Below are 15079 nucleotides of genomic sequence, written 5' to 3'. Positions count from 1 at the left end.
TAATATCTTTACGTGGCTGTTTTTTCTCCTCTCTCTGTACTTCATCATTCAATGTCACCTTAAGCAGAGGCTTTAGTCCAGAGCTGCCGTGTGACCAGAGGACCCAGTCAGTGATTCATCCACAATTCACACCGAGACCAAAATCTTTTTAGGTCCAACTTTAATAATAATAATTTACATACTGCATGAATTTTATTCCATCAATCACTAACGTTGTTGGTGTAATGATCATGAACAACACATTCATTTCACACTCTTCAATCACACATATTACATGTATAACTGGAATGTGTGTCCTGGTTAAAAGCAACATATTGCTGTTTAATACGGTTTTCTCAGTCTTTGTGTCAACCTGTTGATCACCATACGAGTGTTTTACGAGTATTTTAATGTTTCCCACCGATTTCTCGACACATCTGGTACACCGGTCAGGATAAAACTCATGATTTCCAAATACTGCTCAACTCAGGCCCGAGTGCCTTCGCAATACCAACGCATTATATTGTTTAGGATCCATAACTGCATAGTTTAAGGAACTGATGACTAATCAGTACACACAGGCATCCTGAGAACAATTCAAAATTGTCTCCTGCTGCATTAGTTGCACATATAAAACAATGATATACATACTACAGGCTGTTACAAATACAGGACATTACACAATATACAAAATATGTAAAAACGCTCCCTCCAGTTTAACATTCAAACTATTTCATACAGTATTTGTGTTGTACACACCAACAATAAGGCATCGATTACAGAAGGCACAGCTAAAGACAAACAGATATCGGACGTCGATGAGGCATCATACTGAGAGAAATGTGACTTTTAAGAGAAAACTGTTTGTTTTTTTAAATGCACTGGACAGCTTTCAGATAAACTTGAACAGATTGTGCCTGCAGAGGGAGTTTAAGAAGTCGGAGCACAATAAATGGTTACGTTTTTGGGGTTTGACGGGGATTAAAAGACAAAAGTTGGAATTTATCATCTTCCAATGCAAGATAATTCAAAGTTTAATGTATTTGGAAAAAAACAAAACAAACGATTTGATCTTCAGGGAGATTTTTTTCCGTGGAACGAAGACTGAACTGTCCCTTCCTGGACCACAGCACACTCCAGTTTTAGCTCTTCACGCCACATTCCAACTTATTGGACTAGAAAGAACATGTGTAACAACAAACAAACCATAAGACACAGAGGTTACATGGCAGAATCCTGGAATGAAAGGACAAAAAAAAAAAAAAAAAGGTTGCTGACTTGTTCTCTTCCTCTCAAGCGTTTGGTTCAGCCTTAGTAAAAGCCTCGATATTGCAGCTCTTAAGATTGGGACAGTTCAATGGATTTTAGTAGAACTACGGGCTGTAAAATGTGCATCTTTGTGAATGTGGCTCTTGGTGTGCAAAGTGTCTACAACAACTGATATTGCATTCTTCACCTGTCACAACACACTCAATCTGTGGCTGCAGCAAACAGAGAACACACTATAGCTGTATATGTAGGCTTTGGAGCAAGGTAAGATTACAAAAAAAAAAAAAAAAAAAGGTACGAGTACGGAGACATTTGGAAGAATGGAGCAGCATTTTATGACAACTGGAAATAAACAAACACTAGCGCGCTGCTGATAGTCATCATATGTGGACCAAGAGAAGATGCGAACTGTTTGGCGGCCTCTGGCTTTCATTCTTGTGGCTTTCAGACACTGAGATTTAGCGATTGCTCCTCATGGCCTCCTTGGCTGCCAGGATGAGAGGGGTGAGGCTGGACAGAGGCTTCGCCAGCTTCAGGAACGGATGCTGCAAACAGAAATATAAACATGGAGCATCGTGAGTTGGGATTTCCACTTTAAGAACGGACTTCCTGTAAGGGTGAAAACAGCTTAGCTTCATACAGTACAAGAAGATTAGCTTCATAGACTCTCTAAATGAACGTGTTCAGAGAAGTATTTGTTTTTCTTTGTCTGATGTGATTATTTTTTATTTATTTTGGTTTTTTGGACCTCTGCTGAGATAAAGCCAACAAGCTGAAGACGTCATACTGGATTTAAAGAGGCAGGCGGGGGGGGGGATTCGGTTGGTTACAGTCTGCCACTTTCCTGTCTGATGTCACCAAATACAGCATACTGCTCCTTTGATTTGTTCTTAATGGGGATTTACGTGCCTCAAACTACAGACATACCATAAAAATCAGAGCTGAGGAAAACCTCTCATCCAATTCCCTGCAAGAAATCAGGACATAAGTGACCCAAAATGTCGAAGGGTGTTGACGGCTCGTTCTACCTGCAGCAGTTCTCTGCCTGAGCCTCGTTTCTCCACGTCCATCTCGAGACAGCGGGAAAGGAAGGACTTGAAGACAGGAGACAGCTTCTCCGGACTCTGCAGCTCAGGAGTCCCATTGGTGGCGATCAAATACAACGCCTGAAACCAGAGGAATAGCACGGTTAGAAAATCTGTGGCATGATAATACTGATAAATCACGGTGTTTTTTTGTCGATGCTAATGGTCGAATGTGACGGAGATCGACATAAAGACTCTGAGCAACAGAAACGGTCAACCAGGTCATGTGCTTCCTGTAAAGTTCATGGTGCAAAGTGTAACTTTTACTGTGTTCATCCTCCTAGCTTAAAAATCTTCCATCTTAAATTGGATTGTCACTTATGAGTACTTAAGCCTGATGGACTTATCATTACTTTAGCAAGTTCTTTGTCAGCAACTGAACGATTGTTGAGGGGACTGGAGGGAAAAGTAGAAACAGAAATTAAATTTCCATGGCGAGAGCCACCTTCCGCCTGGAGTTTAAAACGCCATTTGGCACCTATTTAACTGTTTATTAAATACCTGGTGGCAATTATTCAATTGTTTTTTTTTTTTTGTTGTTTTTTTTGCTAGATGGCTTCTAACAGTCATCTCCACCCAGTGAGTAAGTAACAAGGTCTTAGCTTTGCAGTTTACTGCTGCTTAAAGAAAACCCTATTTGTGCTGTCAGGCATTAGATTCCACAATTGGCTGTCACACATTTAAACATTTGATTGATTGACTTTATTAATCGCGGTTATTTTAAAATGTGAAAATAACGGTGCCTCTGTATCTTCAGTTTCTTAACAACAGTTCAGGCTACTAAGCTGCATTCACACTTTGAGAGTGGCTGAAGTCAGTAAGTCTGTTGTTTATCGTTTGACTCCGTTTTTGGTCACAAGATTCAAGGTGTAAATGGAAACCACCACCAGGAGAGGAGAGCCAACGGTGCTTTGTAAGAGTCACGGAGGCAATACTTGAGGGAAAAAACTTAATTGTAAAGACTCGGTGGCCTCTGGTTTTGACTAACAAACACCTACAATGCAGAATTGTCCCCCCTTGCCCGGAAGTTTCCTACTAATCCAGAATTTGAGTCTTCTGACTAAAACATTCAACATGTTGGTTTAGGCTGCAAGGAAGCATGATTTGAGGCTCAAAACAAACCCCAAAGCCAAGATCAGCTACTGGTTGATAAGGTCTGCCATTGTTATTTACTTATTAGGTAAAAAATATTCAAATTCATTGGTTGAGAGTGGAGTTCATTATCATTATGGTGTTCATTAAATGCCAGGTGGGAAACATTTCTTATGAGAGTGGAAGCTTGTTAAACGCTTGGTGGCACTTGTATGAGCATTTAGTAGATGCCATGTGGCGCTAAACAGGTCCCTGATGGCACTTTGACATCAGTGAATTGTAACCATTTCTACTTTCTGTTGTACAGCAACTATCAACCACATGATGGCGCAAGAGGAGTTAATATTAATCATCATTATTTGAACAATCAAATAACTCAGTTTAAAAAAGGTTTTTCTATCTCTCCATTGACCATCAATACTCTACAATAATATGAAATAAGATACCTGTAGACCTGGTTTCAGTTTTTCCCACCCTCGGTGTAGAAAAGCATGCAGTCCATGCAAACCCTGACACACACACTCGGCTGCCCCCAGCACACACTCACCCTGAGAGGATTCTCATTCAGGTATGGAGGCTCTCCCTCCACCATCTCTATGGCCATAATCCCCAGAGACCAGATGTCCACTTTGGGTCCATAAGCTTTCCTGGTCACCACCTCAGGGGCCATCCAGTACGGGGTCCCCACCATGGTGCTGCGCTTGCTCTGCTCTGGGGTGATCTGAGCACAGAAGCCGAAGTCAGCTGCAATGAGAGAAAAGAGCGGGTTGAGTTCCCAAAATGTAAGGATTAAAAAAAGAATAAAACCCTGTGCTATTCAGGCGTATGTGTACTACATCTAGATATTGATGTGTGTGTGTGTCTGTGTGTGTGTGTGTGTGTGTGCTCACTGAGTTTGACCGATCCATCCATCCCCAGAAGAACATTGTCACTCTTGATGTCTCTGTGGATGACCTGGTTGGCGTGAAGAAACTCCAGAGCCTGGAGGACCTGAACACAGAGAGGGAGGAATGTGAGCTGTCCCAATAGAGAATTCACTATGCAAACATGAGCTGTAGGTAAATATGAACAATTAGAAAATGATCAACGTTGAAAATATGTCTTTCAGAAGGTTTCCTTCAACTCGGTCGCGAGATGAAATTTACCTCTCTGCAGACGGCGGCGATCTGAGCCTCGTCCATGCAGGTCTCTGTCACGACATCGGTCAGAGAACCACCGGCCAGGTACTCCATTACCACAAAGAGCTCGTCACCCACGAGGAAACTAAGTCATGCACAGACAGTTACAATCACATGGCAGCTGCCTCGGAGGTGGTGAGGCGTTGGTTGGTACAGTAGGCGGTAGTGTTACCTGTCTACGAAGTTGACGATGTTGGGGTTCTTCAGCTCCTTCATCACCAGGATCTCGTTGATGATTAGCTCTTTCTTCGGCTGCTTCTGCAAGTTGATCTGCTTGATGGCCACCTGTGGAACAAGATATCCTGTAAATCTGCTACCACAGATAAACACAATCTCTCAGAGATTACACATTACGGCTAATTCATTTGCAGCCGGCCCACTATTTGACCAATTGCAAAAGCACGCTTACTTTTCTCGACACCCCTTAGGTTTAATAAAGTTTTTTTTTGTTTTTTTTCTTACCTCTTGTCCTGTGGCAACATCTATGGCTGTGTAAACTGTACCAGATGCCCTGAAAGTAAAAATCAGCAAAAAAAAAAAACAGTAAACAAAAGGCCTCTCATTCTTCTTTTTATCCCAGCAGTCTGCTGTGCATCCCCCTTTTAAGTGATCAGACACATTCATGTGGCCTAAACTCAGACTTACCCCTGGCCAATCTTTTCATAACGAGTATATTTCTTCTTAGGATCTCCAATACTGACGATAGTCCCTGAGAATAACAAGAAGAAGAAGAAGAAAAAAATAGTTACAAGCTGGAAACAAATGTGGCTGTAGTTGTGATGTGTTCCTTTCGGTGTATATCTGGGAATGTGTGCTTTACATACTTAATTTCTCCATAATTTCCTCATCAGTCATCTTGCCTCCCTTCTTTTTCTGTTTGTCCGCAGCCTTAGAGGCACCGTCTACCTCTGTGGCTGGAATCGGGTCAATCACTGATCGTGTGTACACCTAACGTAACCGAAAAAAAATACAGTTTTAACTTCAACTACCATCAAAGTAACACTATCAGCTAAACAATATCAACTCTTGAAAAATCTGGCAGCAAAAAGATGCTCTTTAATGACTAGTTTGGCCAAAAGAACATAGCAGAACCTAATCTTTTAAAAACAGCTCACTGATTTAGTGTGTTCTGGCCGTGGTGCCACAACAGGGGGGGGTGTGTCATAATCGTCATCATCGTCGCCATCTTTCCCAGATGGGGAGGTTGCAGTACCCTGCTTGCCTGCCTGAAGTAAAAATAGTTAAAAAAAAACAAAAAAAAAAAACACACTAATGAAACACGATGAGTGTAACAGAAGGAATTAGCTGGTGGAAGTGATGAATGAAGCTACTCACCGACTGTGAGTCTTTATCTGAAAAGAGACAAAACAAAAGAAGAGAAAGTGTGAGGACAGTCTAAGTGAATCCGCATGGCAACATAGCAGGAGTTCAATTTATGTGCTGACACTAAGAAAACTGACCCGAGGCGGAAAAACTGAGGTATTTCTGTTTTCCACTGGTGGAGTCGTAGAACTTGAGAATGTCGAGGACGGCCTGAGGGTTCTGTTTCTGCTCCGATTTGCTGATGTTGGAGGTCTGAAGGAGACGGGCCCACTGATCTGGCATGCCCTGGATAAACAAACATGCAGAACACGCTCACACTGATCTATATCTGTACATGAAAGGGAAGAAAAGCAAGAAACAGGAACATACAGCAAACACAGTTCCTAAGGCAGATTCATGCTTGAGGAGCTCGTGCAGCTGGCTGTCAACTTTCCTTGAGCCTTCAATCAATCAAATTAATGCTAATAACATAAATAAATAAATAACAACTAACCTGTTCAACCTTTAACAAGCTAAAAATGCACATACTCTCCCTAAATAAGAACGCGGTAAACTATTGCACAGCAATTTCACTACAGCACAACAGGAAATTCCTGGGACTTTCCCTCATGGTGAGAGCATCAAAAAATTAGATCAGCTTCTCTGGAATATCATCTCCAGTTTCCTCTTCATGCAACTGCAACAGCAAGGGGAAATCCAGAGGATTTCCAGATAAAGCACTGTGTGCACTTTTTTTTTTGCACTTTTTCCATCAGCAGACATATACTCTGCCCCCGCTGATAAATGCCCCCATGCAACGCTGTCCTGGCAGAACCGCTGTAAAGCTGCACCTCAAAATGACAGCTTCTCTTATCTTTAAGAATTTCCTGAGTGAAGATTTTCACAGCACTTAGTCACAGCTAGCTGTACAACACAAAGCGGATCGTAAATATAGACTAGAGTAGCTGTTGCTTTTTCTTTTTCTTTTTAAACGGTCAGTCCCTGCGGTGGCTGTCAGGTAACTAACTGGAATAAGTGACGAATCCACTGTTAGTTTGCTAATATGTGACATACTAAGATTAGCAAGAGAAGGATCCGATGCTGGCGTTTACTGCTGAAAACCTTGCAGTGTCACTGCAGGTGAACACAAAATAAGTTAAGTGATGACGTTATCGTCCTCAAAATCTCATTTTACAGCTCACCATCGACGTAGGAACACGGCTCACAGACTTTGTGGTGACAGAGCAACTCAAAGATGATGCGACACAACATCCAGGGAGTTGTTGTTGAGAAGAGTCCAGTTTTGATTTAAATACTGCTATAACATTTAATGAATAATGACCTCTTTATGCATGATTTATGGCCGCCGTTCTTGACCTTGCATGCAACAGCGTGTGCCAAAAGTGAGCCAAACTGCAGATTACTCTCTGGAGGTAAGAGAAAAACTTCAAAAACTGCTTAAATGTAAAACAGAGAAGCTGAAATGATCCTGACACTGACTGTGTCAGGATTAAGATGGTTATGGCATCGCTTCAGAAATCCACAGCTGTTGACTGTTCTCCAACTTGAAAACCGCCTGTTAGTGTAGGACGCTAACCGGTTCCCACTGCTGAGCCTTGGCCACAAGCCCAAAGCTCGATGCCGAGCTGGATTCTGTTGTGATCTTGCGAGTATGTTGATAAACCCAGCAGCCTTGAAATAAAAACCCATCTCCATTCTTTCTGCCACGCTGTGCTAACCAAATGAAGTCTCCAGAATAATACCACTGCATGAGTGTCTGATCCTCAGCTATTCACACTCCAAAGACCAAAACCTGGTGTAAATTTTAATGGTGCAAAGTTGGATACTTACAGTGAATTCTCCGGTAACAGCATCAAAACCCACATGGATGGTGTGTTCAAAGTCCGAGGGGAAGGATATCTCAGGCCTGTCCTTGTCCCGGTCCTTCTTCCTGTTTGCTGCAGTGAACAGGTCAGGGATCAGTTTGTTCTTTATCCGCAGTCATTCGCATGTCTTTCACTTTGTTACAGGCTATTAAGTGTGTATGTTTACCATTATGTGTGGATACTCCAATTTCTCACCTTTCTCTGAACCAAATATTGAGATGATCTTGTTTCTGGACTTCCTCTCCTCCGGTACAGAGGGCAGCGGCCGAGAGCTGTGATTGGCTGACTGGGGGTCCTTGGTTCCTCCTCCTTGGCTACTCATCCTGACAGGGGGGGCGGGGGGCTTGTCCTCACACACTCCGCTGTCACACATCTACACACACGTTCACCTGCAGAGTTAGGATGAGATGCACAAAATTAGCCGACAACCAATAAATCTACTGCGTGCTAAACACCACGAGTTCACAGCTTCCTGTTTTTTTTTTGTTCATGTTTTGCAATGCAACACCAAACAGTGCAGACTATGCAACACTGAGAAGCGGCTGAAAAGTAGCTAAAGGTTAGCCGTCACTCAAAAAGGAGAGAAAATTATGAAAATCTCACGGAGATCTAACTTGTCCATCCATGGCCAGAGCTGGAGTGAAGGGAGCAGAGTGTGAACAGGAAGCACCGCTGAATGGGCAAAGTGACGTGTTGAGTCTCGTTCACAGTCACAAATGAATGAGGAAGGAAAAGAGAGAGAAGGAGGAGTGTCTGCAGATGAGTGGGAGACTGAGAACGCTGTGACGACTGGAGTAAAAGGGAAAGGGGGAAGAGAGAGAACTCAACAGGACAGTGTGAAACCTCAGAACAACAGTGTTTGTTGGTTTATTCTCTGATATCTGGAGGAGGTGGAACAAGTAAAAAAAAAGGCAAATAAAGCTTTTCTTCCTTACAAAGCGGTTCAGTGACCAACACAATCTCTCTTTTCAGCAACTGACATGAAGGTTCCATGCACGGTGTGCGTCTATCGCTTGGATCTGCTCATGAAAAAACGCTCACTTTCAAGCAGAAACCGCAGCCACAACATATCCCGTTTGAAGAGATTAACAGTCTCCCTCGCTGTACAAATGATTTAACTTCGTCTTAAATGAGCTAATGAAGGTGCCAAACAATTCTGCACACCTTTAAATAAAGTGCTAATCACAGAGCCTTAGTTCTGGTCTTGCTGTGTCTGATTATGTTTCTTTTTGTATTTTTTTTTTTATAATTCTGTGTTGTTTTGGATGCTGTGCTGCGTAATGGATTTCTGCAAGAAATCTATCACTTATTATGATGATTCACCGTGCCACCGGGAAAGTTGGCACTGCAGAGGACATGAAGAGGAGACATCTAGGATGGAGGGCCGGAGCAAAACAGAGAGCAAGGATGAGGAAACCATTTCTTTCCTTGATTGTCATGAGAAATCTCAAATCATCACCAAATAAAAAGAACAAGCTTGGAGTGCTGATGAGGACACAGCATTAATACTGGGTAGCAGTGCCATATTACGGATTCTAACGCTTTTTCCAAAGTATCAAACAATTAGGGCAGACAACAGACTGCAGACAAGAACCGAGAGTAAAGAAGGATGGATTGCAGTGCTTGTTAACCACAGAGGATGTAATCCTGTAAATGTTACAGGGGAGGACCTTGTCTGCATTCCAGATGTTGGACTGTTAGCCGATTCACCATCCGTGTTGTCTACCAGAAGAGATCATCTGTTGCCCGCTGATGCTGCATATGACATCATCAGCTCAGCTGATGGCAGCTACAAACAACACCCCGCTGACACCTCTGGATATTTCTACCACGTCTCCCACTTCTGCTGCACTTCCTAATTTCCAACCGTTTGCCATAATCCATAATCATACAGCAGCAACAGTTCAGGTCATGATTCAGATCACAGCTAAGGCCTCCCTGACTACACATGCACCCGACCTCAACTCTCATCGACATTCAAGTTGATATTGTTTGAAGTATGTCACGTGGATGGATAATAATTATAAGCTCAGAATCCTCACCCGTCTCAACAAGTAAGCTGCGTAAATTACTGTTTAGGTGGATTACTCAAAAGTTCCTTAGCTATTGGGCTTTGATTATAGTGCAACTTGGCCAGTTAATTGGACTAATCGCCTTTGTCCCAATTTACATGCACGGGAGGTGAACCAGTTTAAAAAATGTGAATGAGAGCAGCTTTATTATGAATTTGGCTGTATCAATATACATTTACACTTAAGGGTTTTTACAAAAAGATCAACGCTATCCCCTGTAGTTAATTCTTGGTCGTCTACGGCTTCTTCCTCTTCATTTGTGTGCTGGACAGGGACTGTGGCGAGTCTACTTGAGCGTATACATGCAGGATGGATTCAACTCCCAACCGCATCCTCTGGGCGTGTTAGTCCAGTTTGATTTTGCTCAGACTATTACAAGTAACGTGCATTTTTAAAGTCACAGTTTGGTCAGGCTAAAGTGACAATTTGTCATGTGACCATGCTGAAAGTCACATGCAATAATATATCACTTATAAAGACAATTTTCAAAGCAATTACGTTCACTGTTGATAATAATACACAAAATAAAACTGTGTATGTGGTCTCTTCCTAACGGTATCCTGGTTGCTACTTTGAGGACTTCTTCTCGCCCTTAGTAGACACTTTTGAGGTTCATCCACGGACCAAATATGGTAAAAACTGAGATTGCAGACACTCACATACACACAACTTCAAAAGCACATTTTCGAGTCTTGCAGAGCAAGCAGTTTGATCAGCTTCGAGCTTCATGCTGCATTCTGGGTGACATCACAGACAGGAAACAGGAAGCAAACAAAGGTTTCCACACTTCCTGTGTCTGACCGCCAATGACACAGCTCGTAATAACACAGAGTGAAAAAAACGTGGCTCAGGTGTGTGTCATCGCCTCATTTCTCACAAAGCATTCACCTGCAAATGCTCTGCAGATGTGACCCACTTCTCATGCTACACGAGCACTCCGTCTATGCACGTACATCTGGATACAGACGTTTTCTTTGACACGTTAACAACGATCCGCAACAGGCAAAAGTCTCTGTCCTCAGCTGAAGACACATTAACTCACTTTAAGACTGTAACCTTTCCCTTTCTTAAGAAAATGTACCCTGTGGAGGAAGACCGAGACAGAGGATGCCTCCGTATTACTTACAGTTGTTTTTCACACCTTAGATCACGTAAACTTACCATTAACTTTAAACTTTCCAATGTGACAATGGGCAAGATGATAAAAAAATGTAAAAAACACACAAGCTTAAAGGGCAAGTCCACATACGTAAAATGAAATACTCCCCTAACTCATCCGAAGCTGATTGTCGAGAACTCACCTGTTCGTTTCTTCTTCTGCCTCCAACAGAAGATCAGGCAAACAATAAAACCTGTGGTATCTCCAACGAGTGCGTGGTGCTCATTTACCTACTTAGCCATCTCTGTTCCCTGAACCTTCTTTCTCTCTTTTAGCCCCTCTGTGGGCAGGTCTTAGCAGGCCGTCTCATTCCTCAGAATCTTAGATGGGGCAAGTATATTCTTGCCGTGACAGGACAAAATTAGGGTGAGTTGGGACTTAATGTGCTTTATCAAAGGCAGTGAGTATGTGCATGTTGGGCTGAACGCTGGGTGCTGGCTGTCCAGGTTGAGACAAGCTACCCCTCAGCTGGAATTCCATAGCTGCAGGGCTGCAGCCTGGGTGTGTTCTCCTGTTCACTCACACACACACACAGAAGCACACAGACCACATCTCACATGCGAATTGCTAAAAACACATGTTCCTCTAGCCAACAGACACCCCTTTGTGAACACTTCAACAGTTTTTTATAATGCTTCAAGATGTTAGTGAGGCAGGTGCACACTAGAAGGTTGTGTTACTATACCCGCCCAGACATGAACACTTCTGACATTATTAACTATTTAACAGTTTAAGGCTTTCTTAACAGAGACTTCAGATAAATCATTGTTCACTTCCTTTCCTGTTAGCTTGATCAATATCTCTTAACCAGTGGAAAGATAACTAACTCCAGCAATATCCAGTCCAAAACCCTCCTTTTTGCATTATCATGATGAGATGGCATCCATTTGATTAAGTAAAGCTGTGCTTTTCAGCCTGGATGTTGTGACCCCCAATGAGACTACACAAAAAGTACAGATTACTAAGAGAGAATACAATATGGTTTCGTCTGTGTGCGTTTTGTGTCCCGTGCTGGTTATCCGTTTCGCGTATCTTTGCAGGCAGTCGCTTTATGTTCAGTTTTAATCTCTTTTAAGTTGATACCGTCTGTTTTCAGTTCGAAATTGGAAATTGTGTGAACAACCAACTTCAAACAGGGGCTGGGAAAAGGGTGCCTTCTGATCTCCTGGGTTTGCTGTGCCTGTGTCAGCCCAACCTGGGATCCCTCCACACAGCCCTGATTGTTTTGGTGTCGCCGCCTGAAGCTTTACTTCTTTGGTTGAACTGCACTCTGTTCAGCTAATATGGCAAGCTATATTAGGTTTAACAGAGAGGCCATTTAGGGTGTCACTTCACAGAAAATGTGCATCTGGTTCACGTCCATGACCTGGTTTGGAGTGAATAAACGAGGCTGTGCTGTGTCATCAGCCATCAGCACATGGAAGTATAGGCAAAGTGCCGTAGAAATATTCAAATAAAACCAGTCACCTGGGACGTAAACAAGAAAGAAAGAAAAATCTTTAGGAATTCCTTTCAGCTGGGTTTGTTGTGTATATTGCTTCATGTCTGCCGTGGTTGTTGTGAGGACAAAACAGCCTCATCCCTCATGTCACTGCCCTCCTTCCCACAAAATGCGCCCATGTGGCATTTATTCGTGCGGGCAGACACAGCCAGTGATCACGGTCAAAGAATATCCGACCTACAGTGGTTGTGAGAGCAACCGCTTGGGAAAGGCAAACATGGCATCCTTGATGGTAACGGTCATGTCGTAAAAGTAATGCTTTATAAAGTGAATATTTTGAGTGACCTAACACTGATTCGCGCTTTGTGCGGCGAAGGAAACTAATGATTGTCACGAATGATTCATTAAGGAAATATATATTCACTTCTAATCTGCTCATTTTATAGAACTGATTAAAAGAGAGTCAAGACCTTGATGAAACTGAATGATGAAAAAGATCATAGAAATTTTTGTAAATCACTGAACTTATGTGATTATGTTCAAACTTTTAACCCCTTCCCTCTCTGAGCCTTTGTTTGCCTCAAATGTATTCCTTCAAACTCTGCATTCTTGGCCGGCAAACACACTATTTGATATCCAAGCGACCTCTAACGGCATCTCAAATCTGTTCTCAAGTCACAGAAACTCTTTTCATAAAAGTGCCTCGGAGCCTGTCACATCACTCTGTCCTTAATAATTTCAGTTCCTCATTCTCCACGCTCTCACTGCATCAGCATACTTTCTATTCCCTGTGGCTGGCAGTCGTCAAGGGAAGCCCACTTCCTCATCCTGGAACTCCCTGGGCCCCAATGGGTCACAGGACCAGAACGACCAATCAGAGCGCGGCAAACATAGCCGCCAAGCTGTTTACAGGAAGTGGACAACAAGCCTTTTGTGTTCGGCTTCTATAAAAGGAAATTCTGTGGAGGGCTTCCTGGAAGAAGTGATGGAGCTGACACACTACCCACTTCCACTGCTTTTCATTCACTTACTGACACAGAAACATAGTGATCCACACGACCAGATGTGAAAACATACATTCATTGTGTGTAATATACATATACGCTCTGATGGAGCTCTCTACCTTCTGTTACTTATTGGCGGTGTGTAGAGTTTAAACGCAAAGTCCATTAGCACACCCACACTGAACACCTTATCCTGTTATTCAAACAGCTGCCTAACCCCTGTGTCAACATTTTTGACACATTAAAATCATCAACCTGGCAGCCTGACGTTCCAGGCCTCGGGTTCAGATATAGCCTCAGGAATCACAGTCAAGGTGTGTTAGTTCCTTGGCCTGGAGCACAAATGACTGTTTCATCGTAGCTGGATGGAGAAATCTAGAGCACAGATTTGTAGGACTGATGTAAAGCTCTGCGCACGGCAACGGTTACACGCATTCTGTGCCAATTTTCCACGTATGAAAGTCATTTCAGCTCACATACATCCGAAAGGTTTAAAGCTTGCAGCCCCCTCCCCCCAGTTCTGGTCAGAATCACCCCCCAAAAGTCTTTCTGCCTTAAAATAAATGTTTAATGTGTAATTAGTCTGTAATTGTAGTGTTCAAATTCCTTCTAAGGTCAGTAAAGTATGTGCTCTTACAGCTAAGGTCCTGTTTGAGGGTGGCAAACTAAGCTTGAGTAAATAAAATTGGGTAGTGACAAAACAGCACTAAATTCCCTTTTACTAACTTAAGTCATGATATTACTGTTACGTTTATTTAGAGTCTGGCTTAGTGGAGTTTAGCATTTTCAAACTTTGAACTAAAAAAAATAGAAATTACACTGTATTGTTTAAGGTGACCTTCTGTTAGATAAAATCCCTTTACGTTTGTTTCGAAAAGCCTCGTAACTGTCTGACAAACATTCAAAGACTCTGTTGTCCGAGCAGACTTGCATTACATTGATGTGAATTCAAAACAAAGCCAGCCACATACCTCGCTAACACTTGGAGCGCTTTCTTTCTCTCCTTAAGAAGCAGAAAAAACTGTCCCCTGAGCAGTTATGGAAGATTACTTTGGGTCTGGGTGTTTCCTGTGCCAATAAAGTTATACTTTATCAGAAACATTCAGAGAAGACAAGGCTGGTAATGTTAAATGAGCTAATCTTAACTCACCCGTTGTTGACAATCGCAAAAAATATCGGCTGCACTCGCGAAACTCCGCCCTGTTTCTGCTTATTTTTAGTTCGCTTAAAGCCCGGATTCGACGCTGAGATTTCACGTAGAGCCCTGCGACTGTGAAAAACGATATGGTCTTTAAACACACAGCAACTTTATTCGTATCTCACTCCCCGGGTATTCCAAGCTTGGTTCTCCGCTCGGGCCGGGGAGGAACCTGGCAGAGAGGAAGCGGAACCTCTCAGAAACAAACCGGAGGGGATTAGAACCTCACGGCCGCCGTAGAGCTACCAAAACTCAAATGGCGCGTAAAAAGCAGACGTTCGCAGTTGACGGAAACGAAATGAGATGCATTTGGTTTTCAGAATAAGATATGTAGGGGAAGTTCAAACAGTACAAATTATTTTTCTTAAATAAATTCAAAACTAGACTTCAACACAAATCCCCATAGCTCTGTAT

General features: G+C 42.6%; 1 protein-coding gene across 3 annotated transcripts; it reads right to left on the bottom strand.

Moving 5' to 3' along the window:
• Positions 1 to 143: 143 nt before the first annotated feature.
• Positions 144 to 14889, bottom strand: LOC140270166 (serine/threonine-protein kinase PAK 2-like). 3 transcript variants are annotated; one of them, XM_072365264.1, is made up of 16 exons: positions 14618 to 14889; positions 14439 to 14535; positions 7987 to 8180; positions 7757 to 7863; positions 6064 to 6211; positions 5939 to 5955; positions 5719 to 5829; positions 5428 to 5551; positions 5249 to 5312; positions 5066 to 5114; positions 4776 to 4888; positions 4571 to 4688; positions 4316 to 4415; positions 3973 to 4169; positions 2277 to 2414; positions 144 to 1793 (listed from the first exon to the last, which is right to left on the bottom strand). In XM_072365264.1, exons 3-16 carry the CDS (start codon positions 8162 to 8164, stop codon positions 1707 to 1709), a joined length of 1551 nt encoding a protein of 516 aa, XP_072221365.1. In that variant the 5' UTR covers positions 8165 to 8180; positions 14439 to 14535; positions 14618 to 14889; the 3' UTR covers positions 144 to 1706. The 3 variants fall into 3 exon arrangements, with proteins under 3 accessions (XP_072221365.1, XP_072221366.1, XP_072221367.1); XM_072365265.1 differs by lacking the exon at positions 14439 to 14535; XM_072365266.1 differs by lacking the exons at positions 14439 to 14535; positions 14618 to 14889 and adding an exon at positions 8395 to 8525.
• Between the last annotated feature and the right edge of the window lie 190 nt (positions 14890 to 15079).

The sequence above is a fragment of the Leuresthes tenuis genome, unplaced genomic scaffold (assembly GCF_036924035.1).
Source record: "Leuresthes tenuis unplaced genomic scaffold, fLeuTen1.0.hap1 SCAF_15, whole genome shotgun sequence".
Classification (NCBI taxonomy): domain Eukaryota; kingdom Metazoa; phylum Chordata; class Actinopteri; order Atheriniformes; family Atherinopsidae; genus Leuresthes; species Leuresthes tenuis.
This window is presented reverse-complemented; position numbering and strand designations above follow the sequence as displayed.